The sequence below is a fragment of the Rhinopithecus bieti genome, unplaced genomic scaffold (assembly GCF_001698545.2).
Source record: "Rhinopithecus bieti isolate Rb0 unplaced genomic scaffold, ASM169854v2 scaffold_34876, whole genome shotgun sequence".
Taxonomy (NCBI): Eukaryota; Metazoa; Chordata; class Mammalia; order Primates; family Cercopithecidae; genus Rhinopithecus; species Rhinopithecus bieti.
Genome location: NW_016814760.1, coordinates 979,179 through 992,232, shown reverse-complemented (window position 1 = coordinate 992,232; position 13,054 = coordinate 979,179). Strand labels below are relative to the sequence as shown.

The window sequence follows — 13,054 nt, the reverse complement described above, 5'->3', positions numbered from 1 at the left end:
TTTTTTTTTCTTTTGAGATGGAGTCGCGCTCTGTCACCCAGGCTGGAGTGCAGTGGTGCGATCTCAGCTCACTGCAAGCTCTGCCTCCCAGGTTCAAGTCACTCTTCTGCCTCAGCCTCCCAAATAGCTGGGATTACAGGCGTCCACCCCCACACCTGGCTAATTTTTTGTATTTTTAGTAGAGATGGCGTTTCACCACGTTAGCCAGGATGGTCTCGATCTCCTGACCTCGTGATCCACCTGCCTCAGCCTCCCAACGTGCTGGGATTACAGGCGTGAGCCACCGCGCCCGGCCAAGATATTTTTTTTTTTAAGAAATAGATTGCACATGGTGGTGGGCATCTGTAATCCCAGCTACTTGGGAGGCTAAGGAGGGAGAATCACTTGAACCCAGGAGACAGAGGTTGCAGTGAGCTGAGATCGTGTCACTGCACTCCAGCCTGGGTGACAAGAGTGAAACTCTGTGTCAAAAAAATAAATAAATAAAAAATAAGAAAAAAAAAAGATTTCCTTCCTTCTTTCCTCCCTCCTTTATTCCTTCCTTCCTTCCTTCCTCCCTCTCTCTCTCTTTCTCTCTCTTTCTCTCTCTCTCTCTTTCTTTCTTTCTCTCTTTCTCTTTTCTCTCTCTTTCTCTCTCTCTCTCTTTCTTTCTTTCTCTCTTTCTCTCTTTCTCTTTTCTTTCTAATTTGGAACACAAACACTTTATTTAAATGCGTATCTCAATTCCTGTGTGGCTGGCAAAAAATAAATAAAGGAGCAGGTCATGGCACAGCACTCTCACGGACCAAGTGGTCGAACCCAATATTCAAGACCCAGTGAGCAGCCAAGCTCAGTGCAACCTCCAGGCCTCTTGCTCTGACTCCAACAGGGTGAGCACACAGCCCTTGTGCACGGAGCCTTTTAAACTGTGGATGATGGAGTGGCTTGTGTCGTCCACAAATTCCTGCGTGTACTGTCCCTGAGAGCTGGTTCTGCCCAGGACCGTGGTGACCCTGGTCAGCTAGACAGGCTGCACGTGGCTAGTGTCCATGATGACGATGCAGCAGCAGTTGGGAGGAGAGAAGAAATACATTTCTTTACAAAGGAAGCAATTATTTAAAATATTCACGGTAATTCAGTGCTCATTAGCTGTACTCAGTAAATATTTATTGAACACCTACTATGTGCTAGGTACTCGCACAAAGTACACTGGTTACAAATTCTTGAAAAATAGTAGCGGTAGCAAAAAGCAACAAAACTTTCAGCCCTGCCCTTATGGAACTCACATTCTAGTGGACAGGGAGAAAATAACCGGAAAAAGGACCGGCACAATGGCTTATGCCTGTAATCCTAGCACTTTGGGAGGCCAAAGTGAGCTGATCACTTGAGACCAATCTGAGCAATGTGGCAAAACCCCATCTCTACAAAAAATACAAAAAGCACTCAGGCTTGGTGGTCAGCCGAGGAGAGAGAGAGAGAGACAGAGAGAGAGAGAGAGAGAGAGAAAGAGGCCGGGTATGGTGGCTCGGGCCTGTAATCCCAGCACTTTGGGAGGCCAAGGTGGGTGGATCACGAGGTCAGGAGTTCGAGACCAGCCTGGCCAATGTGGTGAAACCCCATCTCTACTAAAAAAAAATACAAAAATTAGACAGGCATGATGGTGCAGGCCTTTAATTCCAGCTACTCGGGAGGCTGAGGCAGAAGAATCACTTGCACCTGGGAGGCGGAGGCTGCAGTGAGCGGAGGTTGCAATGAGCCGAGATCACACCACTGTACTTCAGCCTGGGTGACAGAGCAAGACGAAAGAAAGAAAAGGAAGGAAGGAAGGAAGGAAAGAAGGAAGGAAGGAAGGAAAGAAGGAAGGAAGGAAGGAAAGAAGGAAGGAAGGAAGGAGGAAGGAAGGAAACTAGAAAAAAAATAAGTAAAAATATAGGACATTTTAGGTGAAGGTAAGCACTAGGAAAGAAAGAAAAAAAGCAGGGAAGGGATGTTGGCGGGGTGGGGGTCGGGGGTGGCAATTTATACAGTTTGGCCAAGGAAGACATTATAATGCACTTATTCCTTAGTTTAGAACATGTAGCATTTCACCTGTACCGAGAGATGCCTGAAATATTTCATACATGACCAAAATAATAATGTAAGAGGCAATAAAAAAGTGCAGGGTTTTAGGGTTCTAGATATCAGCACTTTTTAAGATTAAATGCATGCATGGTAAGAACTCTTGTACTATATACACCTAGTTTCAACTTCAATTTAATAACAAATTCTTTGGGGTCTCTTTCTTTCTTTCTTTCTTTCTTTTTCTTTTCCCGAACAAACCTTCCCAAGAAGCAGAAGGGCTGAATTTTCTCTAGTCCAGGAAAGACCGCAAGGCTACTGTGCTCTGGATGTCTCGTTTTTATTTTTTTGTTCCCCAGATCTCAAGACAGTGTCTGGCACATACCATTCAACACAAGTTTGGTACCTGGAACCCACTGGACCCACTGAATGTGCATGTCCAATAACTATTAACTACATGTGTTGGTCCGAGAAGGTCGAGCAAACAGATCTGCTCCATCACAGCCCGTCTCAGTCACTTCATTCAAGTCAGCGGGGTGAGGCTGAGGGGATTCCAACTTCACAAGGGCAGATTTCTCATGGATTCTCTTTCTCTGGTTGTACTGGAACGCTTTCTGGCATTATTCCTCTGCTGGGACAGTATGAATTTATGAAACGTGGTCCTGTCTGCCCTAAAGCCAGGGTCTCACTGAGATGGACAACGATGCTGGGGCAAGAATAAAGTTCGTCCTGGGCCTGCGTACGGTACAGCGACCTTGGGAAGCCCTTGTGGAGCTGGGGGTGATGCCCACTTCTTTGTCTCCCTCATTCTGTTTCGGTGGCTCTCTCGTTCCCAGTTCCAAGCTGCCCACTTGTTAGAGAAGCCACTGCTTACCAGGCATCTGGTTTAATAAAACACAGCCAGAGCGACTGCATATTAAAGTGAATAACTAGGCACTCACAGGGCACCTATAAGGTTAATGCTAAAGGTCTGAAAATAGCCGCATTCTAAGCTGACCAGCAATTATAATTACACAATATTTATGACCATACAGGACTTCTCCCACCAAGTCTGTGAAATGTCCAGATGTCCTAAATTTTTTTTTTTTTTTTTTTTTTTGACAAGGTCTCACTCTGTCACCCAGGCTGGAGGGCAGTGTGTTGCTATCTCAGCTCACTGCAACCTCCGCCTCCCAGGTTCACGTAATTCTCCTGACTCAGCCTCCCGAGTAGCTGGGACTACAGGCATGCATCACCACGCCTGGCTGGGTTTTTTTTTTTTTTTTTCCCAAATAGATGGCATCTCAATATGTTGCCCAGGCTGGTCTCGAACTCCTGGGCTCAAGGGAGCCTCCTGTCCGGCCTTCCACAGTGCTGGGATTACAGAAGTGGCCACTGAGCCCGACCCAGCCCTCTACTCAGAGACAAGGTCAATGCGCAGGCTTAGGTTGAAGGATTAATGGTCATTAGTGCACCAACAGCCTCTACCTTTAGTAGTCACATCAGCACATTCCACGTTTAATCACAGCACCTCACAGTTGCCTCTAAGTAGTGACACTACGGAAGGACGGGAGTTCCTCCTCTTGCAGTCTGAGGACTTGCGACTCTGTAACGGAGTAGATGCCAATAAACTTGCTTCCTTTACTGCGCCTTGTGACTCGCCTCCAATTCTTCCCTGCGGTAGACCCAAAAACCCTCTCTTGGGGTCTGGATCGAGACCCCTTCTTCCAGCAACACAACCCGCGGGGCCGCCTCCCGCCCACCCTCAGGTGCAAGGGACCCCGGGCCACGCATTCTTCCGGGCAGGGAAACGTCAGCAAATGCTCCCAGCCCGCTTTCCTCCCCCGCCTCCCTCAGTTCGCGCCCGGCAGCTCCCCGATTGGCTCTCGCGCCGGGCAAAGGTGTGCGCTGACTGGCCGGAGGGCCGTCGTCATGCGGGACGCGCGACTCTAGGGGCGGGACCAGACGAGGGGTGACTGCTGCGCGCTGCCGGGGAGGACGCCTTCACCTGTTCACGCGGCAGCGCGGATTGCGGTTCGTGGCGCGCGCCACCGGGGAAGGAGCGGTGGGCCGAGGCGGGTGGAGGTGGGGTCCCAGAAGGACCTCGGGCTGTGGACCCGGGGAGCGGAGTCGGGGAGTGGGGCGGGGGAGCGAGGTGGCGCCCGGGAGCCAGGGATATGGCGCGGCCAGACGATGAGGAGGGGGCGGCGGTGGCGCCCGGACACCCGCTAGCGAAAGGATACCTCCCGTTGCCGACGGGCGCGCCCGCTGGGAAGGAGAGCGTGGAGCCGCAGAACGGGCCCAAAGCGGGCACCTTCCCGCTGAACGGGGGCCCCCGGGACAGCCTCGCTGCCGCCTCGGGAGTTCTGGGCGGGTCTCAGACTCCGCTGGCTCCAGAAGAGGAGACCCAGGCCCGGCTGCTGCCTGCGGGCGCGGGAGCGGAGACCCCGGGGGCCGAGAGCACCCCGCTGCCCCGGACGGCGCTCTCCCCGCAGCGCTTCGTGGTGCTCCTGATCTTCAGCCTGTACTCGCTGGTAAACGCCTTTCAGTGGATCCAGTACAGCATCATCAGCAACGTCTTCGGGGGCTTCTACGGTGTCACCTTGCTGCGCATCGACTGGCTGTCCATGGTGTACATGCTGGCCTACGTGCCCCTCATCTTCCCGGCCACCTGGCTGCTGGACACCGGAGGCCTGCGGCTCACCGCCCTGCTGGGCTCCGGCCTCAACTGCCTGGGTGCCTGGATCAAGTGCGGCAGTGTGCAGCAGCATCTCTTCTGGGTCACCATGTTGGGCCAGTGCCTGTGCTCCGTGGCCCAGGTATTCATCCTGGGCTTGCCCTCCCGCATCGCCTCAGTGTGGTTTGGGCCCAAAGAGGTGTCCACAGCTTGTGCCACCGCCGTGCTGGGCAATCAGGTAAGGACTGGAGTGGTAGATGAAAGATCCTTAGAAGATAGAAAATGTCATAGGCCGTGAGAACTATGGCCTGTATGGATGAACTGCCCCAGGAGGCCATAAAAGAGGAGATAAGGCCGTTAAATAGACTTCCGGACGGTCTTGGATTGAAGAGGGCTATAAATTTCTTTGTAAGGACATAATTTTCCAAACCACCTTGTCATTTTGCTTAGAAAATTACCTATAAAATAATTAACTGGGCCGGGTGCGGTGGCACACACCTGTAATCCCACCACTTTGGGAGGCCGAGGTGGGTGGATCACTTGAAGTTAGGAGTTCCAGACCAGCCTGGGCAACATGGGGAAACCCCGTCTCTATTAAAAATACAAAAATTAGCCGGGCCTGCTCGCAGGCACCTGTAGTCCCACCTACTCTGAAGGCTGAGGCAGGAGAATCTCTTGAATCCGGGAGGTGGAGGTTACGGTGAGTGGAGATTGCACCTTTGCATTCCAGCTTGGGTGACAGAGTGAGACTGTGTCTCAAATAATAACAATAATAATAAACTGTAACCATAATAATAATAATAAATAACTGTATTGGCTTGTTTATGCCTAACATAGAGAACTTGTCAATGCAGTAATGAACAAGACTTGGGTAGGTATTATTTTTGTCACCAGTGTATTCTTTGTGAAAGGAAGGTATTGGATTCTGGGAAGATTGTTTCCATTTTGAGAGGTCATTGTGAACAGCTCCCTTTTAATTTCATATATTAGCAGTCAGCACAGTGCCTGGCACATACGAAACACATAAATGACTGCTAACTAACAGTTCTGGGCTGGGCGTGGTGGCTCATGCCTGTAATCTCAGCACTTTGGGAGGCTGAGGCAGGTGGATCACTTGATCAAGGCCAGGAGTTTGAGACTGGCCTGGCCAACATGGCAAAACCAAATACACAAAAATTAGTGGCGCATGGTGGTGCATGCCTGTAATCCTAGCTACTCAGGTGGCCGAGGCACGAGAATCTACATGCTTATTGCTTTATAGTCATTTCCCTTATCTAAAAGTACAGAAGATGGAGTAGGTTGAACTATAGTTGTTTGTGTGTCCAAAACAATTTATGACTGATACTTGAGTTGGTTGCATCTGCAGGTTTGGACAGAAGCTATTATAAAGTTTTTTTGTTGTTGTTGTTTGTTTTTTTGTAGAAATGGGGTTTCTCCATGTTGCTCATGCTGGTCTCGAACTCCTGAGCTCAAGCTCTCTGCCCACCTCTGCCTCCCGAAGTGCTGGGATTACAGGTGTGAGCCACCACGCCCGGCCATGATTACATTCTTTTTGTCACACATCTCTCAGTTTAAATTCGTTTTAAATATTCAGTAGCATTTCTTGATCCCATTTAGAGTTGCCCAGTCACTCTCTTTACATTATTTTAATTCTCCTGGTAGCACTCATCCCTGTCTTATATGTTATTGTTTACACGTTTATGTCACTTACCTATTACTCTTCTCTCATCCCCACCATTAGATTGTAAGTTTCATGAAAATAGGCATGTGGTCTGAAGGTACACAACTGTATCACCGGCATTTATTACTCTCCTTAAAACCATGTTGAATAAATAAAGGAGCTTCAGACTCATAGGGATACTGGGCAGCTGGGTAGTCTACTTGGATATCTCATGGGAACACATCACTCAAAATTGCTTTCTCCTTGCTCATTTCCCTGTATCTCTAATGCCACTGTCTTAGTTTGGGCCGGAGCTTGCTAATTGTCCTCCCTATCTGTAGCCCTTGCCCTATTCCCTCTGTTCTCCACATTCATCCAGTGTGGTCTTTTACAATGTGTGAATCTGTTCAGGGCACATCCTTACTCCCTGCAGTGGCTTCCGTTGTCCTTAGGATAAAATTCAAACACTAATGCAACATATGGTACCCTCCAGATCTGTCTCCTGCCAGCCCTTCCGCTTTATCTGTCTCCACAACCCCTGTCCCCACAGACGTGTGCTTTCTCTGCTCTATGCAGAACTATGCATACTTACAGTTTCTCACCAAGTCATGCCCTTTCCCTCCTGGCCTTGTATGTAATGTCCTATTGGCTTGGAATATTTCTTCACTTGACTAACTCCAATTTCTTATTCAGATCTTTGCTCTTCCAGGAACTTTTTCTGAACCCCATTTCTTTTACTTCATTCTTTTTGATAGCTGAATAATATTTCTATGTAAGGTGCTCCCCCAAAGTACTCTCTTAGCTACCATGATCATATGTCCCAGTTTGCCTGGGATAGTACAGGTGGTACACCTGTTGTCTGGTATAATTACTAATGAAGTCCCTTTCATTCTGAAGAGTGCTCTAGATGGATAGTAAATTACGTGGTCTTCCCAGTCTTGGCACTCTTTAGGTCTCAATCACAGTTCTGTATTACCACACTGTCTTGTAATTACCAGTTGTATTCTCTCTATCCAGCTTTTTGTAAGGCAGCAAATGAAATATATGATAATTGTGACTCTCTGTGCCTCAGACTCCTTTCTTGGGCCCTTCCTCTTCACGCCCTTCCTCCTAAAATCTTCCTCCTAAAACCTTCCTTCATTGAACTTCCTAATAGTTTGATTTTAATTCTTGTTGTGATTATGATATTTAGCCATATTTTTTGTTGAGGTAAAATTCACATAACATGAAACTAACCATTTTAATGTTAACAATTCAGTGGCATTTAGTGCATTTACAGTGTTGTGCAACTGTTACTTCTATCTAGTTTCAAAACATTTTTATCCACCCCCAAAAAAGACCTGATACCTACTGAACAGTCACTTCCCCACCATTGCCCCCTCCCCTAGCCTATGGCAAGTACTAATCTCCCTTCTCTTTCTGTGGATTGACCTGTTTTGTTCTGGATATTTCATATAAATGGAATCATACAGTAGGTGACCTTTTGTGTCTGGCTTCTGTCACTTAGCTTATTTGCAGAGTTCATCCATGTTGTAGCACTGTATCAATACTTCATTCCTTTTTAATAGCTGAATAATTTCATTGTATGAATATACAACATTTTGTTTACCCACTTATCTGTTGATAAATGTTTGTGTTATTTTCACCTTTTGGTTCTTGTGGTAATGTGAATAGGGCTGCTGTGAACATTCATATAGAATTATTTGTTTGAATTTCTGTTTTCAGTTTTTGGGACATATACCTGGGGTAGAATTGCTAGGTCATATGGTAATTCTATGTTAAACTTATTAAGGAACTGCCAAACTGTTGTCTGCAGTGGCTGCACCATTTTATAGTCTCACCAGCAGTATTCAAGGGTTCCAATTTGTCCACATTCTTGCCAACACTTTTCTATTGCTATTATTATTATTATAGTAGACATGCTCCCTGGTGAGGAGTAGTATCTTATTATAGTTTTGATTTGGGCATGTTTTCAAATGCTTATTGACCATTTGTATATCTTCTTTGGAGAAATGTCTCTTCCAGTTTTTTGCCAATTTTTAAATTGGGATATTGCTTTTTTGTTGTTGAGTTGTAATAGTTATTTATAGATTCTGGAAGCTATACCCTGATCAGATATATAATTTACAAATACTTTCTCATTCTGTAGGTCATCTTTTGTCAGCCTTATTTTGCGTATGCTTATTCCCCTTTTGTAAGCATCTACAGGGCAAGGACTGTATATTACACAGCTTGAGAGCAGCATCACTCAGATGGTAGGAACTCAGTAAATGTTTTTTGAATAGGAAAGCTATTGGTCAGCAATTTCCCTTTAACAATACAATAGTAAAAAAGACATTGGAACATAGTAGTTTAGGCTGGGTGCAGTGGCTCACACCTGTAATCCCAGCACTTTGGGAGGCCAAGGCAGGCAGATCATGAGGTCAGGAGTTCGACACCAGCCTAAAAATACAAAATTAGCTGGGCGTGGTGGTGTGCGCCTGTAATCCCAGCTATTCAGGAGGCTGAGGCAGGAGAATCGCTTGAACCTGGGAGGGACAGGTTGCAGTGAACCGAGATTGCATCACTGCACTCCAGCCTGGGTGACAGAGTGAGCCTTTGTCTCAAAAAAAAAAGAGAACATAATAGTTTAATTTTCAAAGCACCTGTATAAACACCTGCTGTCCTCTTTATGTTCTGTTAATTGCCAGCATTTACTTTTTTCTCTAATGATAATAGCTGTTAACAGGACTATGTGTTTTTCAGCTTGGAACTGCAGTTGGCTTTTTGCTACCACCAGTTTTAGTACCCAACACACAGAATGACACAAATCTCCTGGCTTATAATATCAGCACCATGTTTTATGGAACATCAGCTGTTGCCACACTTTTATTTATTTTAACAGCAATTGGTAAGTGAATTACTTTCTCTAAAGCTTAAATGAATGCATGATAGAAATTTGAGGATAACTAACTCTGGAAATTTTTGTTGATAATATCTCAAGTGTCATGTGCTTGTTTCATTCTTCCATGCCCTGTCTTGCTCAGGTAATGAATGCTACAGCCCTAGGGATGTTATGGCCCACTACATCTGTTTTCACATAGTAAAGGGTTTGAAGACTAATTCATTTATCTCTCTACTAACTTCTTCTTGGTAACTGTTGGTTTCAAATATATTACCTGCCTCCTCTTCCCATATTCACCTACATGATCTGCATTTTATGCCTTTTATGCCTACCTAGCCAGGAAAAAGTTCTTGCCATGCTTTGAAGTGATGCCCGTAGGCTATGGTCTTTCTGGTAATGCTAAATTCTCCCAAGGATTTCCAATTTAACAATTAACTGGATCTGAAAATGTTGACTAGTGAATGGTCCTGGGCAGCAGCTGTTCAGCAGAATTTCAAACTGTGGCAACTATCTACTTGTTAGGCCACTCCAGCAAAGCACGGCTGCCACCACCCGTCACTGAGTCCTCTCGTCTGGGCCTGTCTCTTGAAGCAGTCAGTCAAAATCAGCTGCAAGCAGCCATCATCAGTTTGGAAGAAGCTTTGGGAAGGTCTGCTTTTAAAGTTTATTTTAATGGGAAACTTTTGATTTCAGGGAAAAGGATAGGTAAGGTTTATATAAGTAATATAGCTGCTAGCATAAGTATAATATTGCCCTTTAGGCACTCATATCTGAAATTGATTTGAAGAGGAAAAGAACTAATAAAGTTGAAATGCTATCTTTTAATCATTCAAATTTATAATTTCATTATAGCTGGAGTTTCAAAATTTATATACTCGTTTTTACAATGGCTATAATAGTAATGGAAAATTCATATTTTATGATCTCCAGATATAAAATCCTTAGTTTTCAAAGAAATGTATGCTGAACATTCTAGAGTGTTTGAATAGAGACTGCCTTGGTAGATGAACTACAGGATCCAGGTACAGGAAGGTCAGCCCACGTACTTAATTTCCCTTAATATAATGAGCAGAATGTTCTCTTGGTATCATATGAAGTATTCCAACATGTCTAATCCATTGTTGGTTTTTGTTTTCAGTTAGTTAGGGAATGGCATATTTGTGATGTGCAGACTACTAAAAAGGACACATTATTCCTATCCTATTTTAGCAGTTTAGCAAAGTTTTAAAAGAAATTTGTATTCTTAAAAAAAAAAAAAAAACCAAAATTATTAAGTCTACTTTTCTGGTAGCCATGTTTGATTTGCTAGGTGAAATAGGAAATACATTTTGCATAAATGGACCTTCCATTTGCAATAGGGATTTTTTTTTTTTTTTTTTTTTGGATACAGAGTCCCCCTCTGTCACCCAGGCCAGAGTGCAGTGGCATGATCTCAGCTCACTGAAGCCACTACCTGCCGGGTTCAAGTGATTCTCCTGCCTCAGCCTTTGAGTAGCTGGGCTTATAGGCATGCACCACCATGCCCAGCTAATTTTTGTATTTTCAGTAGAGACAGGGTTTCACCATGTTGGTCAGGTTGGTCTTGAATTCCTGACCTCAAATGATCCACCTGCCTCAGCCTCCCAGAGTGCTGGGATTATAGGCATGAGCCACTGTGCCCGGCCAGCAATAGGGATTTTTAAAGTATAGAATTCTCTCTCTCTCTTTTTTTTTTTTTTTTTTTTTTTTTTTTTTATCGAGACGGAGTCTTGCTCTGTCACCTAGGCTGGAGGGCAGTGGCGCTATCTGGATTCACTGCAATCTCTGCCTCCTGGGTTCAAGCAGTTTTCATGCCTCAGCCTCCCTCCCTGGAATTACAGGCGTTTGCCACCGCACCTGGCTAATTTTTTGTGGGGTTTTTTTTTTTTTTTTTTTTTGAGACAGAGTCTTGCTCTGTCAGCCAGGCTGGAGTGCAGGGGCACAATTTCAACTCACTGCAACCTCTGCCTCCCAGGTTCAAGGAATTCTCATGCCTCAACCTCCCAAGTAGCTGAGATTACAGGCGCATGCCACCATGCCTGGCTAATTTTTGTATTTTTAGTAGAGACAGGGTTTCACCATGTTGGCCAGGCTGATCTCGAACTTCTGACCTCAGGTGATCCGCCCGCCTTGGCCTCCCAAAGTGCTGGGATTACAGGCCTGAGCCACCAAGCCCGGCCTTTTTTTGTGTGTTTTTTGTAGAGACGGGATTTCACCATGTTGGCCAGTCTGGTCTCGAACTCCTGACCTCAAACGATCCGCCTGCCTCGACCTCCCAAAGTGCTGGGATTACTGGTGTGAGCCACTGCACCCGGCCAAAATTCTCTTTCTTTTGATTGCTTTTGTGTCTTCACATAAATTCCAGTTTTCCTTTTTTTTTTTAATCCTCTTCAATTGCTTGTCTCAGAAAGAAGTGAGAAAGTAAGAGATTGCATGTAAGATATCACAAAATCATACATGTGATGTGTGTATGTTTAAACTACTACAAATATAAGATTTTTACTTGTTGAAGGAGGGAGACCAAGAATGTTATTATAATAATAGGTATGACTATTGGCATATTACCCTTTGTTATTTGAGAAATTAAAAGAGAGAGCTAATTATGTACTTAACTAATTATGTACTCATGGCCTACAGGTAGAGAATGGAAATAGAAATGAGGGGAAAATAATGGGAAAAATGCCTTTAAAAAAAGGCTCTTGGTCAAGTTTTGCTTGGAGGACTCTAATTTTAATTTTATGATCAAAACATATTATAAAAGCAAGATAATACATAGTTGTGATATGAAAGTCTTAAGTTGAAAATTGTGACATTTAAATAGAACATATGCTTGTTTTCCTCATTCCCAAATATTTGCTGTTGAACAAACTTTGGATTATTTAAAAAATCCATACCAAACAAAGTTCCTTAATTACTAAAAGGTGATTTTACTTCTCTCTAAATTCTACCCATAGTTACTTTGGAAGTCCCACCAAATTCTTACAAAATAATTAATTTTGTTAAGGTTTTTCAGCAATGTGACATGTACTAAATTGATACTCAGCAGTCTACTTAAAATGTTGTCTCAAAGGTTCATGCCATGTAATTCTGTTCTTCTCCCTCATGGAGCTTATATTGAGTATAATCCATCTAGTGTTTCCAGGAATTAACCCAAGTATTCCACTGAATTTCACACTAATACTATTCCTATTAGGAGAACTCTATTATAGCCTCAAATATTTGGTTTGTTGGTATGTACCAAACATGTTTAGAGGCTTACTACATGCTGTGTATCATTTAATCCTCATGACTCCATGAGGAAGTTACCAATATTATTCCCATTTTATAGACGAGGAAGCTGAGACACAGAATTTAGTTAAATCTAATTTGTCCAAGGTCATAGTAAACACTGAAGGTCAGATTTAAGCCTAGACAATTTAACTCCATATATAAAAGTTACAGATAAAAATATATCATTTTAATTTTTACTGAGCCTATTTTTTGTTTGAATTCAGATTCTTGCATTAGCGGTAATGCTGTTGTATTTAAAAGCTGTTCTTGTGCAGCAGAGCAGTAAACTATGTTATTTAACTCATGTGTCAATTAAAATACTTTCCTGTCAGGCCGGGCGTGGTGGCTCACACCTGTAATCCCAGCACTTTGGGAGGCCGAGGCGGGTGGATCACGAGGTCAGGAGATCGAGACCATCCTGGCTAACAGGGTGAAACCCCATCTCTGCTGAAAATGCAAAAAATTAGCCGGGCGTGGTGGCGGGCGCCTGTAGTCCCAGCTACTCGGGAGGCTGAGGCAGGAGAATGGC

At 44.5% G+C, this 13,054-nt stretch overlaps 1 protein-coding gene and 1 pseudogene across 2 annotated transcripts in view; one reads left to right on the top strand and one right to left on the bottom strand.

Moving 5' to 3' along the window:
* Positions 1 to 829: 829 nt before the first annotated feature.
* LOC108515228 (40S ribosomal protein S28 pseudogene) lies at positions 830 to 1,030 on the bottom strand (annotated as a pseudogene).
* A 2,970-nt stretch (positions 1,031 to 4,000) lies between these two features.
* FLVCR1 (FLVCR choline and heme transporter 1) overlaps positions 4,001 to 13,054 on the top strand; it is a 33,143-nt gene continuing 24,089 nt past the window's right edge. Inside the window, exons 1-2 of one of the 2 annotated variants that reach the window (XM_017851956.1) lie at positions 4,001 to 4,931; positions 9,099 to 9,243. In XM_017851956.1, the coding sequence (XP_017707445.1) occupies positions 4,194 to 4,931; positions 9,099 to 9,243 (883 nt within the window). In that variant the 5' untranslated portion in view covers positions 4,001 to 4,193. The remainder of the gene's footprint in view (positions 4,932 to 9,098; positions 9,244 to 13,054) is intronic. The other variant, XR_001881482.1, reaches the window with a different exon arrangement.